Source organism: Camelus dromedarius, chromosome 6 (genome assembly GCF_036321535.1).
Source record: "Camelus dromedarius isolate mCamDro1 chromosome 6, mCamDro1.pat, whole genome shotgun sequence".
Classification (NCBI taxonomy): Eukaryota; Metazoa; Chordata; class Mammalia; order Artiodactyla; family Camelidae; genus Camelus; species Camelus dromedarius.
The window spans coordinates 28,166,398-28,185,741 of record NC_087441.1 but is presented as its reverse complement, the minus strand read 5'-3'; the positions used below and the strand labels follow the sequence as shown (position 1 = coordinate 28,185,741).

The window sequence follows — 19,344 nt, the reverse complement described above, 5'->3', positions numbered from 1 at the left end:
TTTAGGCCAAAAATCTTGTAGTTAACATTGCTTCTTATCTCTTACATCCCTCATCTGATCTATCAGTAAATGCTGTGCATCTAATTCAAAATATTTGCAATCTGAGAACTTTTTATTACTTCCAGCATTAATATTCTGGTTTCAGATGTCATCCTCTTTTGCCTGTATTACTGCAGTTGCATCTTTACACATCTCCCTGGTTCTATTTCTGTTCTCACGTCATCAATTAGAATAATTATTTAAAAAAACAAATCCCATTACGACCCTCTTTTGCACTAAAAACTCCAATGGCTCCTGTTTCATGCAGCATAAAAGCCTACGAGGCCCTGTTGGTATGAACCCTGCTGTCCTCCCGCCTCTCAAATGTCCTTTCCTACTGCTGTCCCAGATTCTCATGCTGAGGGAGCCATACTGACCTCCTCCATGACCCCCAACACACCAGGCTTGCTTCAGCTGTAGGGCCTTTGCACCAGCTGTTCCTCTGTCTAAGATAGTCTCATTCCGTGTACCCACTCAGCCTATTTCCTCACCTTCTTCTGGCTGTTGCTCCAGAATTACCTTCTTAACACTGTCCTAGCCTGGTCATACAAAGATGTCAAATTCTAAACTGACCCATTCCAGTTACTGAGTGCCCCTTCTTTTTTTTTTTGTTTTTTCTTTCTTTCTTTTTTTAAAATTTGTTGTTCTTTTATTTTTATTTTTTAACATTTTTTATTGAGTTATAGTCATTTTGCAACATTGTGTCAAATTCCAGTGTACAGCACCATTTTTCAGTTATATATAAACATACATATATTGTCACATTTTTTTTCGCTGTAAGCTACCACAAGATCTTGTACATATTTCCCTGTGCTATACAGTATAATCTTGTTTATCTATTCTACATTTTGAAACTCCAGTCTGTCCCTTCCCACCCCTCACCCCCTTGGCAACCACAAGTTTGTATTCTATGTCTGTAAGTCTGTTTCTGTTTTGTATTTATGGTTTTTTTTTTTTCAGTGTCCCTTATTCTAGCTCTAGCTTTGCTTTTTTTCTATAGCATTTATTATCTTTTAATAGGTGTTTGTTTGTCTTCCTCAACTAGACTGTAACTTCTAGGTAGGAAGGCATCTTTGGTTTGTCCACTGATAAATTCTGTTTAAAATGAACGTCATGTCTGAAAATAGATAGTCAATACATATAAATGCAAAAATGAATGAAGCGAATAAAAATAAACTTATTGAATGAATGGATAATAATTAATTGCCTTTTATTTTAATTGAGGGGACAGTGAAGGAGGGATGGATGAGAAAGAAAGGAAATATTTGTTTAATTTTAAAAATTACTTTTCCTCCTCTTTTCAGAAGTGTGACATATGAAGAAAGGGTCTTTACATTGTTAAAATGGCTGGACCTGCCCAAAGCTGAAAGGTAATATCTAGTGTCGGGGAAGTGCTGGCACCGTAGGAAATTTGTGGGCATCAAATGAAAGTTTTTTTTTAGTTTAAATGACCATTTTGGAAAAAAAAAAAAAACCAACAACTTGGCATTTCCTTTTTTATGGGCATTTTTCAAGAATTATTCCTGAAACCAGACTTTTAGAGAAGGACCTAACATGGCAGAACAAAGAATCAGCAAAAACTCATAAGCCTGGAAATAACAGAGGGCCAAGGCAAACTGAGAGGTCTTAATAGCAAGACCAAGAGAGAGTTTCAGAGCTGAGTCAGCCCAGTGCCTACATCCTGCAAAGACTCATTTATGCCCTGTTGGGACACCACCCCAGCTGCGGCCAAGTGGAAGCACTGGGCCTGGGCGAAGAGAAGGAAAGACCAGAGGCAAAAAGGAGGAAACTGCCACAAAGTTCTAGCCCTACAGATTCCCCAAATCCACCTTGTAGGTTTATTGCAAATGGATAATGCCTTTCTGTTTCTATTTCACCCCTAGGCCTGATTTTTATACCATATATGTGGAGGAACCTGATTCTGCAGGACACGAACAGGGACCAGTCAGTGCCGCAGTGAGTTTTTTTTTTTTTTTTAAACAAATGTAAAACCCACAACCTAAAATGTTGTTGTTTAATTCCAACTGAATCAAAGTGTATTTGATATACACACAAAGACATAAAAATAGTTAAAAGACTAAAAAGATGGTCTGCTTTATTAACCATAAGATAATTAAAAGTCTAAAAAGAATATCTGCCTTATTAACTGCATCCTAATTAATTGGATAAATGCCTACTGAATACTTAGAGGCAGTTACTTCACATAATGAAAACGTCAAGGCTAAATACTGTGTGTCAGCTTAACAGGTTAACACAGTGCATCTCAAGGCACGTCACCTGAAAGTCCACCGGAGAATATCCACTGTCTGCTCAAGCACAGTTCCAATCAGAAGTTTCTTATAATTGGACTTAATATATTATTACCCTCAGGTAGAGTCATTCCCCTTCTAGGCCCCCATTATAATTGAAGTAGACTCTAGTATTAGTTTCTTCATTTTCTACACCATTCTGTATTTACCACAGAAATATAGTTCTTAAAAATGGTTTTTTTTTAAAGACAGTTTTCTTCTGCAATCCACTCAGGCCTGCATTGTCTTGGACGTAATGTAAATCCGCACAGGCCCCCGTGGGTAGGTGCTTCCCTACCCCTTGGAAACTCATGTAACAATTGTCCGCAGTTGGGATGCACAGCATATTTATTCTGGCAGCATGATTTGTCTTTGTACAAGATATGCCCTTCTGCTTCCTTCCTGTTAAACCACAATAATTTCTAATATAAGGCCCTGTTCACGTCTGAACTCTTTTGTGTAGTATACATCCTCTTTTATATAGTATACACACCACCCTGGATTGTATCACAGACTCTTAATACTGAGGTTATTCTGAAAGGGAATGGCTTAGTAACTCTCTAAAATGTATTTACCATTTCTCCTTTTCTATTCTAATCATTATACATATTGCTGTGATCAACTACTTCACCTGCATTTGTCTGACCCCTCCAGCTGACTTTAGGCATCGTAACTTCTATTCAATGCCCTAGCTTCGTACCCAAATAAATTTTAAGCCCAATTTGGATAAGTCCCTCAAAGGAAAAGATCAGGGTGCCCTGAGAGGTCTTGAGGGGCCAACCTAGCCTGGGTTGGGGTGGTGGTGAGGCTGGCTGGAAAGTTCTCCTCTGAATAACAGAAAGGAAAAAAGCTCACAAACGGCCTGATTGAGGGAGGAGCAGAGCACATTAGAGGGACACATAAAATGAACAAATGAACAGACAGATGGACAGCTGGCTAGACAAACAGACAGCATGATAATGGTAACAATAACAATAGCAGCTGACTCTTACTGTGGGCTGCTCTGTGCCGGGAACTGTTCGAATTGTTGTATGAGGAATGTCTCCCACTAATGTCTGGAGCACTGTGAACCCGGGGAAGGGCTGGGAGAAAGCCTTCAGGAGGAGGCGGGTGCCAAACCATGCAGGTCCCTAAAGGCCATAAAATGTACAATGGGAAGCACGGAGGCATTTTAATCAGGGAAATGACAGAATCAGTTCTATGAACATTTAAACTCACTTTTATTGTGTAAGAGGAATGAATTGGAGGGAGCAAGAGAAAGTGGGGAGTGATGAGTCAGCATTTGCAATATTTCAGGAAAGAGATAGTAGTGACTTGGACTATGGCCGTGGCAACCATCCTGGGTGGAAGAAAATGCCCTTAAAATTTATTTAAGAGAGAGACTTGCTATGACTTGGGGCGAGATGGGTGATGCAGGATCAACAATGATTTTTCAGATTTCTGTCATAAGCAAGCAGGTTCCTTCCACTGAAGGGGGATAAATTTGGAGGAGAAGATCAGATAATGGGGGAAGACAGAGGAGGAAGTGCTCTTAGCGCAGCCAGGAGGCGTGAGTAGGTTGGTTCTGTGAAAGGGGAGGTAATTATGCCATGACAATAGTTGGAAATGTGACTCACTGGCAAACCAGACTGTGTGGTCCCCCTGAGAATGAGGGTCAGGAAAGCATCTTGGATTGGAGTTGATGATAGATTTGGCAGTAGATAGAGATGATTTGAATTCAAGTTCTGCTCTGTCTCTCATTAACTGTGGGACCATGAACATGTTCCTTAACTTCTTTAAACCTCAAATTCCCTGGTCTCTATAACCAGAAGTTTCAAAAGCACCATCCATGAATGTTTGCTGTGAGAATTTTATAAGATAATGCACTAACGCTCTTAACAGTAAATGGCTTGTAAAAGTCTTTCTCAAAAAAGAAGGAAAAAAGGCAATCATTGTTATAATAGATTATAAGGCTAAACATTTTTCTCAATCCATTGCTATTACACTTTCTTATTCACTGGGAAAAAAATGAGATTATGTTGGTTAAAAAATTATTCATTTAAACCTTAAGTCAGTGCAATATACTATATTGATGAAGTGTAGGAAATTTAAAAAACACAAAAGAATACAAACAATAAAATAAAAATGAACTCCACTATTCAGAGACAATCACTCTTAATTGTACCTTGATACATTTTCTTTCAGTCTTCTGTGCCTGTGAATTTACTATGAAATGCTAAATATATTTAAAAACAAAACTGAATTATGCAATATGTTGGGTGCTTATGCAGTTTGGTTTTAATTTGTTATCTTTAACATTGTATTGTGGTCATTTCCCTATGCCACTGTTCTTTAAAAATATTTTTTAATGGTTATTGAACATGCCTTCTTAAGGATGTGGTATAAGTTAATTTTTCTTGTATTTAAATTATAAATAAACAATGTAATGAGTATCCTTGTATGTGAATCTCCATTTGTACTCTGTTTACTTAGGACAAAAGCCCAGAAACAGAATGATTAGGTTACGGGCTATGCCCCTTTTTAAACTCCCTGATTAACCATTGTCATGTGATCCTTCAGATCCTGTGTAACCATTCAGGCTCCTATGGAAGTGTCTGTGGACTCTTCTCCCCAACATTGGACAGCATTCTGAGAACCTTTGCAGCTGAATAATGTTTGTTGAGGTTGTTTTTCTTAGATATTTATTGGCCAGTAGTCTATTTTCCTTTGCAGGGAACAGTGTTTAATTTTTCTGTCTATAGACATACAGGAATTGGTATTTGGTAACTGTAGTGTGGGAGTTGGGCTCTGATACCCTATTTCAAAACCCAGCAATTTCAAAGGAAGAAACGTGTTCAGTGTTTTACTCTATTAGGTAATGATTTGGTTAATTAAACCTTAAATCACGAAGACAATTTTAATGCCATTTCTTTTTCTTTAGGTAATTCAAGCCTTACAGTCAGTAGATAACATTTTTGGATTGTTGATGGAAGGTCTAAAACAGAGAAACTTAGACAATTGTGTCAACATAATCCTTTTGGCTGACCATGGTATGCTTTTTTTTTAAATCACATTTTATTATTGATTATATCTTACCACTTCAGGGAGCACACATGAATAACAGTGATATTTTAATGCCTGTATTTCTAGACCTAGAAACTCTTTTATGAGCAAAGAATGAGTCTTGTGGTGGGCTGTGATTAACAGAGGACTAAAATTTATCTTTCCAGTTCAATTATTCTAACATTCATTGTGAAAGTCCATCCATACACTTGATTTTCTGTAAAACTGGAGTTAGTAATACTGAATAGGGAGGTGATCAGGCTGTTATTCAGTCTTAAAAGGTGCCTTCTTTTCAGTGACCGGTGCATTCATGTAGATTGGCTGCAGTTCATTACACTGGCTAGTTTACCACTTCCTGTGTATTTCTTTTGAGTCATGTGAATAGACGTCTATGGAGTCCCTGTCACTCTACATTTGTCTACTTGAGCATGGCTCTCCATTTTAGTTAACCCCAGTGTTAAAAGAAGTGAGATAGCTGTCACAACCTCATTTTTAAAGTACTCATTCATTCAACGAATATTTTCAAAGTGCTAACTCAATGCCAAGTACGTTCCTGGACATGGTGTGTTTGGAAGTACAGAAAGCAGAAATGGACATTTTCTAGAAAAGGTGGTCTAGATAAAGTGAGATGAGGAAAAGGAGCAGGTCTGCAAAACTTTGGTTTATGGTTTAGGACATCAGGACAATGTGAAACATAGTAATTTATTTTAGAATTTCTAAAATGGTTCCCTGATACTTTGGCCTGTTGCTTCAAAATTAAAGGAAATATTTTAAGGCACATTTTGTCAAAAGAAATTATAAAAGATAGAAATAATAAAATAAATAAAAATGACAACAATAAAAATTTAGATGGAGTCTGAAGAATCCTCAAACAAAAAAGGTTTAACTACCAAATATTTTTTAGAGTGCGTGCTGCTTGTATAAATTTAAATAATACAGTTATGAAAAGTGAATATGCTCTAGCCTTTGTTCTCATACTTATTGCATTGTTTTATAAAAATGCATGTTACTTTTTTGACTTAAAAATATATCGAGTTGTCTTATGTAAAAATCAGATGTTATAAAGATCTCATTTGCTTCCTACAGAGGGTTTTCATCTTTGAAATTATTGTAATTGATCTTCTTTGAACAGATGATCTGCTTGTAATTTCTGTCAATCCTTCTCTTATAAACATGATTCTTCTCTTCCAATGCCAAGATTTTCAAGGCCTGCCATTTAGAGTAAAAAAAATGGAGTGAATTTTAGAGGTTCTCAGTGAAACTTGGTTTGAGATCTGTAGCATTAAATGTCTTCTATTTGACCTGTCAAAGACAAACCAATTGTTACCATTCACTGGATAATTTTATTTTTTAAATTCAGGAATGGATCAAACTTATTGTGAGCAACGGGAATATATGACTGATTATTTTTCCCAAATAAACTTCTACATGTATGAAGGACCTGCTCCCCGCATCAGGACTCGTAATATACCTTATGATTTTTTTACCTGTAAGTATGAAGATGCTCAATGGAAAAATAAAGGTAAACTTGAAAGTGAATAACCACAGCCCCTAATTCTGAGAATGTAGGGATTACCAGGCCTGCCCTTCTGACTTCTTGGAAGGACCACACAGAAGCAAATGAGAGATTCTCATGTTTAAGTACAGTCCATCTATAAAGTCTATGGTAGTATTTAATATTGTTAGGTTAAAATATATTCTGCTCCATTCTTAAATGCTAAAGCAATTCTTTGCTTAAAATACTTATTAATTTAATTTTATCAGATCATAATCATTAATAAATGTGTGTCAAATTAACGAGTTATTTACATTTTTTTGCTGTTGTCGAGTATCAACTTTAATGTGATTTATTTATTCATTTTTCTTTTGAAACAGTTAATTCTGAAGAAATTATTAGGAACCTCAGTGTAAGTATACACTCTCCTAGCATACATGTTTAAGTTAACGTAATGTCCTTAATCTGAGTTTTGAGAAATTTATATTCTATACCTTTTTTAGCCCAAGCCACTTATAATTTATTTCTTTAACCCTTCTTCAGCATTGTTTTATATTCTTGCCAGTTGCTTTTATCTTAGTTGATTTTATTCTGGAGTTGACACCTCTAAAGGAAACTGGTTCGGGTAACAGGGGCACTGATTCCTGAATTGAATGGACTGATGTTTCCTTAGAAGGAGCTGGGCTACTGAGCTTCAGGCAGTATCGTTTTTCACATTTTTTTGTGTCATTTTATATGAGGAAACAGTGAAGCACAGATATTACAGATCTTTTTATACAGATCAGAAAAATCATCTCCTTACTCTAGCTATAATTGCGACTGCTTTTGACTGGTTCTTACATCTCAGGTTGTGAGTAAACAAGCAGAGCAAATTCCATATAGTTTAAAGCAATCCAGATTTTCCAGGTGGATTTCGCTACTCCTGGAGAGATCTGAAATATTCTTGTGTGGTGGTTTTAATAGTTCTGTGTTGAAAGTATATTTGCAAATGTATGTCTGTTATATGAATTCACCAGTTTACCATTCCTTGGGGTGGGGCTGGATTTATTTCTGTATGGGTGATATGCAATTATAGTAAAATCTGTTAGAATGAAATGTGAAAGACTGAGGATAAGGAAATGTTGGGGAAAGAATGGTTACTATAATCTGGGACCCACTGCAGGTTTGAAGTAGGAAGGACCACTTGAGCAGAGATCCTTAAGTGTTAATCGCTCCTTTTTTCTCTTACATCTAATATTCTGATCTTCAGTAAGCATGATGGACAATGTCATCCCTTACTGGTGAGGGGTATGGATACAGTGTGTTCATGCTGATTGGATGGGTAGCTGAGAAGCGTCAACATATGGACACTTCTAAATCTGCACGTTGTTTTCCCTTTTCCCCATCACCTTATGATCCATATAGCTGAAGTCCTGTTGGTGAGATGAGGAAGGGTGATGTCCAATAATCCTAGTGGTGCAAAGGGATTGGATACCATAGACACTGGGAGTCTATTATGTGGCATCACAGACATGGCCTGGGCCTGAAGAAACAGCCTCTCATTTTACAAAGTAGTCCATTATTCCTAGGAAAATATCCATGTGGTAGTACAGTATCCCCAGGAATGCTGTTCTGTGGGCCTAGACTGAGCTTCTGTTGGGCAAACATACCCAAACACGAACTGGAAAGTTCCAAACATTCTGGCTGCATGACAGACAACAGCATCAACTTTGTTTGATAAAAGGATGGCAATTTTATCTTAATTCTAGTGTCTTTAACTTAAATTCTCAAATGCTGCAGAAAACACCGAACTTCTTCAGAGGTTAGCAGTACACCCCCAGGTTTCTCTGTATTCACTCTGGCTGTGCACTCAGCCAGCAAAGTGTGACTCATCAAATGACTGGTGGTCTTTAAGGGCATGTTCTAGTCCTTTGTATATTTGAGGAAGCTGCATACTCAGCAGCTGCCATCATGTGCTTGCCTGGAAGTTACAAAAATTGTGACTTAAGCAAGAAGTAATGACAAATGAAAATGTAGAAAAATAAGAAGACTGAAAAAGATAGCAAAGTAGGCAAGAAAAAATAACTGTGCAGAAATAACTGTGCAATAAATACTTTTCCCTTTTTCATTCTATAAGTCTTCACTTGCCTGCTATCTGTATTTCTTTTTAAAATTTTTGTCAATTTCATAGTATCTTTTCTTTTTCTTATATAAATTGAGCGTGAGATAATAGTGACACAGACTTGAAATCTTTGTAACATCGTTGAGGCTTAAAATAAATAAGAAAATGAGAAAGTGGAAAAAACCATTCATTCCCCCACATGCTTCCCTGTATTTTTTTTCCCTTTTGTTTCTTGAAAAGGTCACAAGAGAGAAAAAGTTTCTTTGTAGTTTTAGTTCTCATTTTCTCACTTTTATTGCATATATAGCTGCCAGTATGATTTGCATCTTTACATAGTTTTAAAGTATGCCATCTAGTTAGCAGTGATTATTAAGAAACAATTTCTAATTTATGAAGAAACCCATGAATTTTTCACAAGTAGAACTGTACTAGATTTCAAAAACTAATGACTTTGAAAATTAAGCAAATGTAGGTTATTCAAAGGTTAAACTGAGTCAATTGTGAAGAGTTTTTTTTGTGCTATTAAACTAATTTTTAGACTTTTCACTCATATTACTAATGTATTGTATACTTTCCATGTAGAATTTAGACTCAAAAGTTGTAATTGTCACTAAATCTAAACCTATCTGTTTTCTGTCAAAAAAGGAGGGGAGATTCATGAAGGTTTAAGATACATACACAGGAATAAAACTTTGAACATCAAACAGTATAATATACATCCTATTTTTAATTGCAACAAATAATGTTGTAACAATTAAAAACAGTATAGCTAGGGAATGTGAGTACATTGATAATAGGTTTAATATTCCTGTATTTTTTAGCCAGGCTTAAATCCTCTTACTTTTAAAAAATGTTTAATAAATGGTCCTAGGAGATGAAATTGTACTAGCTTATACATTTATTAAGTGTCGTGAAGAAATAATTTACCTCTTTTTCAGTGCCGAAAACCTGATCAGCATTTCACACCCTATTTGACTCCTGATTTGCCGAAACGACTGCACTATGCCAAAAATGTCAGAATTGACAAAGCTCATCTTTTGGTGGATCGACAGTGGCTGGCTGTGAGGTTTGTGTGTCTGTTAATTAATCTCATAATACTGTTAACAGCCATCTCTCATAATAAATTTTCTTCACCTTATCCTGCTATTATTACATGAATTTTCCTGAGTGTGACAATTTCTTGACCTTTTATATGCTATCTAGCACTTCTGCATTTGAAAGGACTGTTACTAGGTTGCCAATCTTAGCATCCTAATCTTCACAAGATAAATGAGAATGAGAATGAGTCAGAAGAAGCCTGACTGTTCATCGACTGTTCCGGAAACTGTCGGTACTAGCACATTCTTATCCCCGACTGCAGTCTCCTTTAGGCAGCAGACAGGGTATAAAGATGATATCAGGTGTCTTACAGGCTGGTGATGAGTAACTGATGAAATGGCTCTTTAAGACCTTTGTCATTTTTGTGGCTTTTATAAAAAGTACGCTTATGTCTGTATGGCCAAGCTGACCAATTAGTTGTAACTTGTTTTTGGTTATAATTTTAATTCCTATTAATCATTGAACATTTGCAAAATATAAGTCTGTTTAGAGGAAATATAAACCATTCTGAATCATTTCATCCCCAAATAACCAACTAATTAATTGATTCAACAACATTTTATTGATGCTTGCTAGGTGTGCACCAAACTCTGTTCTAGGCATTTGGGATACAGAAATGATTCCTGCCCTCCTGATCACATGAAGAAGCCTGATAATAAGTCAGTAAACAAATACATGCACACTATCTGGTAGCTTAATTCATGTTCCCTATTTTTTGTATTTTATTCCAGGATTTTTCCCTTATGCATGAATGGATATAAAGGGAATCAGGATCATATTGTGTTTTCTGTCTTATTTGTATTACATGATGTCAGGGGAGATGCAGAGGAAAGTGGAAATACAGTGGCTGAAAGATACATTTAACAAAGGGAGAGGAGAAAAGGAAGACGAGGAAGCTGGGCTCTAATATAAACATGTGCAGGATGAGGAGTTGGAGATTTGGCTGAGCCTCTTATCTGAGATAACAGGAAAGCCTGCCAGTGCCCCGGCTAGGCCAGAGGGTGCAGTTTAACACGGGGACCGCTAGATGGCACTGGCCTTTCTTCATGGAATTGGAGCATCATCACCTTCTGGGTCAGTGTGGCTCAGGACAGCTTTCTCTAAAGGATTAAAACATGTAAACAAAATTAGGCTTTACTAATGTTAAATATATAAGATTTTTAGTAGCGTGTGTGTGTGATATATAAACGTGAGTGAGTTCTCCAAATATTTACTGTTAAGAGTATGAGATCAAAGGAGTTAGGACACCATGGTCCCACGTGCCCATTGGTTCCACACCACAGACTATGGTTTAGGGAAGGGAGTCCAGCCACCAGCATACCTCTGGCTTTCACACACTCAGTCTCAGACTGTGAGCTTTGTACGTTTACTAGCTGGCAGCAGCCCCAGAGTCCAAGGCCGGGCTTCACACCTGACCTGTGAGAACTTGGAGAGATTAACATCTCAGGGCTTCATTTTTCTCATCTGTAACACAAGATGAGCCCAGTTTTATTATTCTGTTGCTATTTGTACACAAAATAAACTAACTCACACCAGAGGAAATGTTGGCTGTAGCCCTAGCCAGGGCATCTGGGGAGTCTCATCTGATTAGGTCCTGGCCTCACTCTGTCTCCAGCTCTTACCACATCAGTCTCAGGCTACCTACCTTCTGTGTTACAGTATGTCATCTTTAGTTATCATGTTCAGAATTTGATAACTAGATTAGATTCCCTTTCCAAAATTGTAGCAAATTTCATCATTTCATGTAATCTGTTTTCCTCCTCTTCCCCCTCTTCATCCTTATTTTGCTTAAAATGTGTTAGATTTTGCTAATTTGGGGCACCCAATTATTTGAAGTTAATTGAAGGAAAGTTAAAGTTCCCTTTTAGAGAATGTGAATAAAAGCTTTTCATTTTATGATTGAAAACTGACAAATATGTCCCGGGCAACTTTCTAAGAAACGGAGACAGTCCTCACCCTCCCAGGCGGGAGGGTGACAACAGTTACAATCAAGTGTAAGAACTGCCACACTAGGATCAAGTACAAGCCACAAGGAAACAAAGAATGAGCTCACACCCCAGGTGCGGATGCCAGAGGATGTCAGAGAATGCTTCCTGGTGGGTGTGATTCCTGCTCCAGGGTTTGAAGACTCAGGATGGCTTAGGCTAAATGCTGACGCATAAGCAGGTCTGTGCAGTTGTCTAGCGTGTGTATTGCACAGAGGCACTCAGCCGAGGAGATGAGTGGAAGTGGATATCCCTTGCTCAGCTCACCAAGCCTTGACAGTCTACATCTGCAGGAGGAAAATGACCCCTTTTCTTTACTGAAAGGCACTCATCTGCTTGCCAAGCCTTGAGTACTGCCAGGCTGTGTCTTCTCAGAGGTGCCTCTTTCTCTGAAAGAGAGCAGTGGAGCTCGGAGCAGTGGAGTGCCTTTAAAAGGCCTCTAAAGCCAGGAGCAGCTCTGGGGCAAGGAAGGATATAGAGAGAGTCAAGTTTCAGGCAGAAGGACTAGATTCCATCCATTGCAAGTAGTTCCTTATTGCTAGAGCACCTGGTGAATGAAGCCGCCCTCTGCACAAAGGACCTTGTCTATCACCACTAAGGAGTGTGGCTTTGTGAAGAAAGTAGGAGACCATTAGTAGATACAAGATAGCTGGAGGTAAATATATTGGGATTTGCATTTCAGAGAGCACCCCCAGCTGCCATATGGGGGACTATGGTCAAGTGAGTGGCAGGGAAGCCAGTTAGAAAGATGTGTCGTGACCCATTCTTTAGCATTATGACAGCCCCAAGGGAGGCTGTGGTGCTGTGGGGGACAGTAAAACTGGTTAGTTAGGATACTGGCAGGAAAGTATGTATGGTGAACTTGTGACTCAGATTTTCCAGGGTAGGTCTGGTTCATTATATTCTGTCTCACATTTGTATTCATTGAAACATGTTTCCAGGGAGGAGGGTAATAGCTCAGTGGTAGAGCACATGCTTAGCATGCACTAGGTCCTGGGTTCAATCCCCAGTACCTCCATTAAAACAAACAAACGAAATATATGTTTCCATTTCCAGCAGAGATATGCAGTGTTAAATACAATTAGGGGCCTATGTGTGTTTGTGTGTGTATGTGTGTCTGTGTCTGTGTTATATAGGAAGGTCCTGAAGCTCAGAATCAGGATAACCAACTCAGGTCAGAGCTAGCTCAGAATTGTGGCAGGAGAGGAGGAAAGCGAGGGAAATGTGAAAAGTACTACAGAGAAAGATAAGACTTGGTAATTAATTGGATATCAGGGAAGAAGTCCTGCTCACCTCCCATCTGTGTCATTTCCCAGCTATGGCAGAGAAACAGGGCCTTGATTTCAACTTTATTAATTAGACACGGAGAAGATAAAAGAGAATTTGTTCCAAAGGATTTTATATAGTAGTTGGAAGTTGAGCTAAGTTATGACAGATAAAATCAACTCATCTTTTCCAAGTGCCAGCTTCCATTTTTCCATGTGTAATTTCCAGAACCAAATTAATGGTTGGAAAGCTCGAACATCAGCAATTAGAAGAGCACATTTCTAAAGTTTTCACTTGGAAAGCAATAGGAAATAGGGCTTTTCACACAATATTTTGACCTTTTTCTTCCTAATACAGTTTTGTAATACTTAGTAAAGTTTTCTAGTTGAGTTGGGCTAGGGGTTGGAAATATAAAAATAAACAAACTAGATTTTTCTGAAAACAGAAAGATAAATAAAAGACCAATTTTAGAGAATTTTACCAATGACTTGGTTCAAAAGAACTTTTCTTTCTTTCCTTAATGAGCACTCTAGTTTGCCACACAGAATTTAAAACTTAGTTACCCACAATAGTTCCAGTAATCTTGGGGAACCAAATATCTACGCAATAAGGATAAAAATATTTTTAAGACAATTTTACCTTCTACCAACAATTTTATTGGAATTGACTAGGAATTGACTAGGATGACATGGACTGGAACCTTAGAGTAACTGAATTTAAAAACTCCTTGTAAGTAGTACCCTTGCTTTCCTCATTCTGGGCAGTACTTAGTTTCTTCTTTCTTCCCTCCATTGGGTAGAGTTGAGTGTGGCCTGGTCAGTGTTGCAGTTTATTTTTTATTTTGTGATTTATTTTTATTTTTTGTTTGAGCTAAGTGAGAGTCAGTTATTTCTTTTTTTTTAAGTTGATTTTTAAAGACACTAAAGTCTTGCTCTCAATTAAGTCTACAGTGTAAACAACAGAAACTCTGTGTGTGTATATGTGTGTGTGTATGTGCGTGTGTTTGTGTGTGTTTGCAGGGAGTGGGAGGTAGGGTTTAGAGAAACAAATGAGAGAAATCTTTTAAGGCTAATATTTGGAAATAGTAGTCTTTTTAAAAAAAAATCTAGGTTCACTTATCACTATTTCGTTTTCAAGTATACACACTAGCTACATATAAAATTGCTAAGACTGCTCAATTCAAAGATTAAAATGTGAAAAAATAGGCAAAATACAAACACAAAATACAAATTAATTAACTTTGAAAAATCATTCAAGTAATAGGACAACTCATGGAAGAAAATCCCGAAAGTTAAAAATATACTCTGCATTTACAGTTTCCTTCCCAAGTCTTATAATTAACGTGAGCTGAGTATTCTTTATTCATACTTTTATATTATTTCCCTAGACATCTCCATGATAAAATAGGAATTGATTTTTTTCCCGCAATTCTAAGATTTATTTTTAAAGCACTGAAATGCTTAAAGTAACGTATCAATCAAATCATTCTTCATCACGCAGACATGGATGTGTAAATGCACAGATGGGCTCAAAGGCAATTTTTTAAAAAATATATGACTTTGTTTATCCTTTTCTTAATGTTTCAGAGTTGAAGGCTTTTGAATTCTATTTATAGACCCTGGACTTCTCTTCTTTCTCTCCTACTATTCTCTTTGTTCCTCTGTGGTATGAATTTGAGCATGAAAATAAATATATTAGTGCTGTCATTGACAGAAAATTTTACTCATATAAAAGCAGAAGCTACATCAAAATCCATTAAAGTTCAGCTTGCAATAAGGTCTCATATCAGTAGATGATCAGAGTGTAATGATGTCATTTCTTTATAGGAATAATGCATCTTCATCCTGTGGAGGAGGCAACCATGGTTATAACAATGAGTTTAAGAGCATGGAGGTAACTTAGCGATTTTTTTTTAAAGATCTATTTATTGAGCACCTACTTTGTGACAGGTGATGTTCAAAACTCTTGAATACATTTGTGAACAGCACACCAAAAGATCCCTGCCCTCATGAAGTTTTCATCTTAACAGGTGGATATAGACATTTAGCATAATAAAGCAGTATATTGTTTGGTATGTTAGGAGTTAAGTGCTATGGAAATAAAGAAAAAGTAAAGCAGAATAGGTGGAAATTGGGGGTGTTTTGGGGAGTGCCATAGGGGCAGAGTGCAACTTTAAATGAGATGGAAGCAGGGAGGGTATAGCTCAGTGGTAGAGTGTGTGCTTAGCATGAATGAGGTCCTGGGTTCAATCCCTGATATCTCCATTAAAAATAAATAAATAAATAAACATAGTTACCTGCCCCCTCCAAAAAAAAAAGAAGAAGAAGAAAAATAAACAACTTACCCAAGAATTAAATGAGATAGACAGGGTAAGATTCATCAGGATGGCATTTGAGCAGAGACTTCAAGTTCAAGGTGAAAGAATTAACCTTTCAAATATTCAGGGGGCAGGTGTCCCAAGCAGAGGAAACAGCCAGTGTCAAGGCCCTAAGGTGGGAGCATGTCTGATGTGTTGAGGGCAAGAGAGCCTTCGTTAGGCTATTAGGATAGTCAACTGTGGCTGCTGCTGAGCAGAGGGGAGAGAATGAGAGTTAGTTGGACATATTCAGTTCAAGATATTTATTAGACGTGCAAGTAGAGATGTTAAATATAGACAATCAGAGGGTCTACCTAAAGAGATGAAACATTGAGTTTTAGGCGTATAGATTATTTAGAAGATATGTGACTAGGTAAGCATCTCAGGGATCGAGTGCAGGTATAGAAGAGGACCAAACACTGAGCCCTGAGGACTTTTCCTTGAAGAGAAAGAGAAAAAGAGATACTAGCAAAGAGACCTGGACCTAGAGCCAGTGAAGGAGGAGGAAAACCAGGAGTGTGTGGTGTCCTGGGAGCCCAGGGAAGAAGCTACTGAAGGAGCCCATGAGTACAGTGTATTCAATATTCGCCCATAGGTAAAGCTTTATCATTTTGCAACCTGACTGTCTTATCTAGTTCCATTTGTCACACATGCACACAGACACGCACAAACACATGGTTTCCAAATAAAGAAAAAGCTCTTTACGAATATATGGCCTCTTAACGTTATCATGACGAGTTACATCTCTTTGTAAGTACTTGAGAAATTTCTGGAGACAGAATGCTTCTTTATTAATTAGGGGACTATTTGATAATTCAGTTAATTACTGCAAGAAAAACCTCCAATTCTTTGCTGATTATCTTGGAAAAATATATATCTGTAAATGTATTCCTGTTACCTGAAAAGAATTGCTTATCCATATTTGATACTGTTCTCATTATTTAGAATCTAAAGCAATTAGATCTGTTATAAATAATATAATGAAGCTAACTTTAATTAGTCAAACATAAATAAAAATATTTAGGTCTCTTCATCCTAAAGTAAATGGGAGATGTATTTGAGAAATCAGTGGGTGAGTATAAATTTTGCAAAAATTTAATGCTTAAGAAGTTCAACATTTTTTTGGTCACGTAGTAGTTGTAACATAATTGAACAATGATATGAAAGGAGTACAAAAAGAATCTATGACATTGTATGATGAATTCTAATATGTACTGCCCCGATACTGTAGAATTGTGCTGGCACTGGTTGTCCACTGTTGCTTGTATTTGCCTGGTCTGTTGACAGAGGAGATGCTGTGAAAGCAGGAGAAAAAGTAAACATGGTTTGGATTATGTTTGATTGGGATTGGTACAACATCACAGGAGGAAATGATGTCAAAATCATTTTCAGATCTGGAAAGTAGTCCTTCCACAGGTCTAAGATACAAGTAGGAGAGCTGTTACAGAAAGAAAATTGTGTCTCTTCCAACATCTGTTTTCGCATTTATGTGACACCCAGTAATAGTAGGACTATTACCCCCCCCCCCCAGGCTATCTTTCTGGCACATGGACCCAGTTTTAAAGAGAAGACTGAAGTTGAACCATTTGACAATATTGAAATTTATAACTTAATATGTGGTGAGTACATAAGTTCAACAATAAAATGTGGAGAGAGTCTTAAAAATTTGTATTTTGAAATTGGTGATAAATGGAACCCCAGAAGTAGATGCTCTTTCCTAAGAAAACAAGAAGTAGAAAAGCTGAGGAAGAATTGCTTATAATTCAGAATTACTCAGTTTTGAGAGAGAGTTCTTTTTGCTTTTCTAGTAATGATAAACATTAGATCTTGGGAGACCAGCTTCTCTATTAGTTACTATCTGAAAATCTAATTTAATAGAACTTAGATTATTAAAATCACACCTCCAACTTTTCAAAGCAGGAAAAACACATCTAAAAACACAAGTATTTTCTTGTAATTACAGAGAGAAAGCTTCTGACATAAAAGGATGGTATAAAAAAAAAGTCCTATTTGGATAGACACATTATTACACACAATGTTAAAAAACCTTAAAGAATTAGAGTTTAGGGGAAATCTAACCTATGTTCCTGCCAATATGCTTACATCAGACCACACTTCAAGGCAAGGCGATGAGTAAGCTGCAATCTCACCTTTAGCTATAGGAGTTTGTGAACATAAATACACTCACAGTTGTCACTCCTTCTTCGCACTGGCCTGTGGTAGTTGAATATGACTTAGAGACTGAAGAGTATTTGTTTAACAAACTAATGTGTTGTAGCCTTAACAAGTTAAATTCTTGGCTCCCAAGGCTGAGTTTGTGGTTTCAGGGCTGCTGGCCCTTTTCGGGAAGGGTTAAGAGGAACTAGGTAGGATTCCAGTTCTGGGGTAGATTTCCTTGGTAGTTCTCAGCAGGATCCACTTACAAGGCTATGTTTGTGAAATATTTGTATGTTTTGTTTTTGTAGGAAAAACTAGAAAAATTCCTCTAAATATTAAGCAAAGTTCACTAGTTTAATTTTTTAAGGTATCTGTACTTAAAGAATTTTCCTATAATTAAGTGAATATACTACAAGTAAGATTGTAAATTATTTAACTTCTCTAAACTTGTTTTTACTAAAAGTATAGTTTTTATGCTAGAAAACCATGATATGTTTAAGGCACAAAGTGATCACTTAAGCAAAGATGTTTTCTCTAGAGGAACAGAAATAGTTGTTGGAAATTCCTGTGGTTCATTTACAGCAACTGTTTTTATTTCCAGAAAGACTAGGTATAGAAATTTTGTGTCTGTGTGTGTGTGTGGCAGGGAGTGGGCAGAGAATCTGGTAAACCGAATGGAATATGCAATGTCCCACTGATTTAGAGCAGAATTTATTAAAGGAGGTAAATGGTAGATGCTTGTTTTCTCCCATCTTCTGCATAGATGTTGTTGCCTTCTACTTTAAAACTACTTTGAACTTATTTTTTGAACTTATCTTTTAAACAGATCTTCTACACATTCAGCCAGCACCAAACAATGGTACCCATGGTAGTTTAAACCATCTTCTGAAGGTGCCTTATTATGAACCATCTCACCCAGAGGAATTGTCAAAGTTTTCTGTTTGTGGCTTTACTGTTTCATTGCCCACAGATAATCTACAGTGTTCATGCTCTGAGCTACAAAACGTAAGTAAGAACTTCATGTATCCATAAGAATGTAAAGGGGCAAGCTAATCTATAGCCAGGGTAGCTGACAACCAGGTTTGTGTTCTAGCTCAGATATTTCCTAAGTGGCTTTTCTCAACCATCTCTACAAATGAAAGATACATTTTAAGATTAAGTATGTGAATATGTTTTGTAAACTGGAAAGCATCATTTGGAAATTGTGAATCCACTGGGAGCTAACTGTCCTTAACCATTCCAAACAGTGGAATCCTGGAGTTCTCTTTGATTTCCCTCATAAACCATCCCTCTTACCGCTAAAGGTCAGATGGTCATGCTTGGTTATTTCAGAGCAAAAGTAGCTGAAGAGCGCAGGGACTGCGATCTCGCATCAGACACACCCACTCGGGTGGGTGCTCTGGAGTCCATTCAGCAGGAAGCCTAACGTTCAAAGTAGGAGATGTTCTTTTGGGTAGCAGCCAGAATCCTTTGATCTGACAACTTGGAGGCTGGCTGACAGTCAGCATTGGGAAGGT

The 19,344-nt window shown here is 37.2% G+C and overlaps 1 protein-coding gene across 1 annotated transcript in view; it reads left to right on the top strand.

Annotated features, from left to right (window-relative positions):
• ENPP3 (ectonucleotide pyrophosphatase/phosphodiesterase 3) overlaps window positions 1-19,344 on the top strand; it is a 60,214-nt gene that overhangs the window by 20,519 nt on the left and 20,351 nt on the right. Inside the window, exons 10-18 of the mRNA XM_010988665.3 lie at window positions 1,344-1,409; window positions 1,923-1,995; window positions 5,248-5,356; window positions 6,730-6,858; window positions 7,245-7,276; window positions 9,904-10,031; window positions 15,141-15,207; window positions 17,202-17,289; window positions 18,654-18,832. Of these exons, the coding sequence (XP_010986967.2) occupies window positions 1,344-1,409; window positions 1,923-1,995; window positions 5,248-5,356; window positions 6,730-6,858; window positions 7,245-7,276; window positions 9,904-10,031; window positions 15,141-15,207; window positions 17,202-17,289; window positions 18,654-18,832 (871 nt within the window). The remainder of the gene's footprint in view (window positions 1-1,343; window positions 1,410-1,922; window positions 1,996-5,247; window positions 5,357-6,729; window positions 6,859-7,244; window positions 7,277-9,903; window positions 10,032-15,140; window positions 15,208-17,201; window positions 17,290-18,653; window positions 18,833-19,344) is intronic.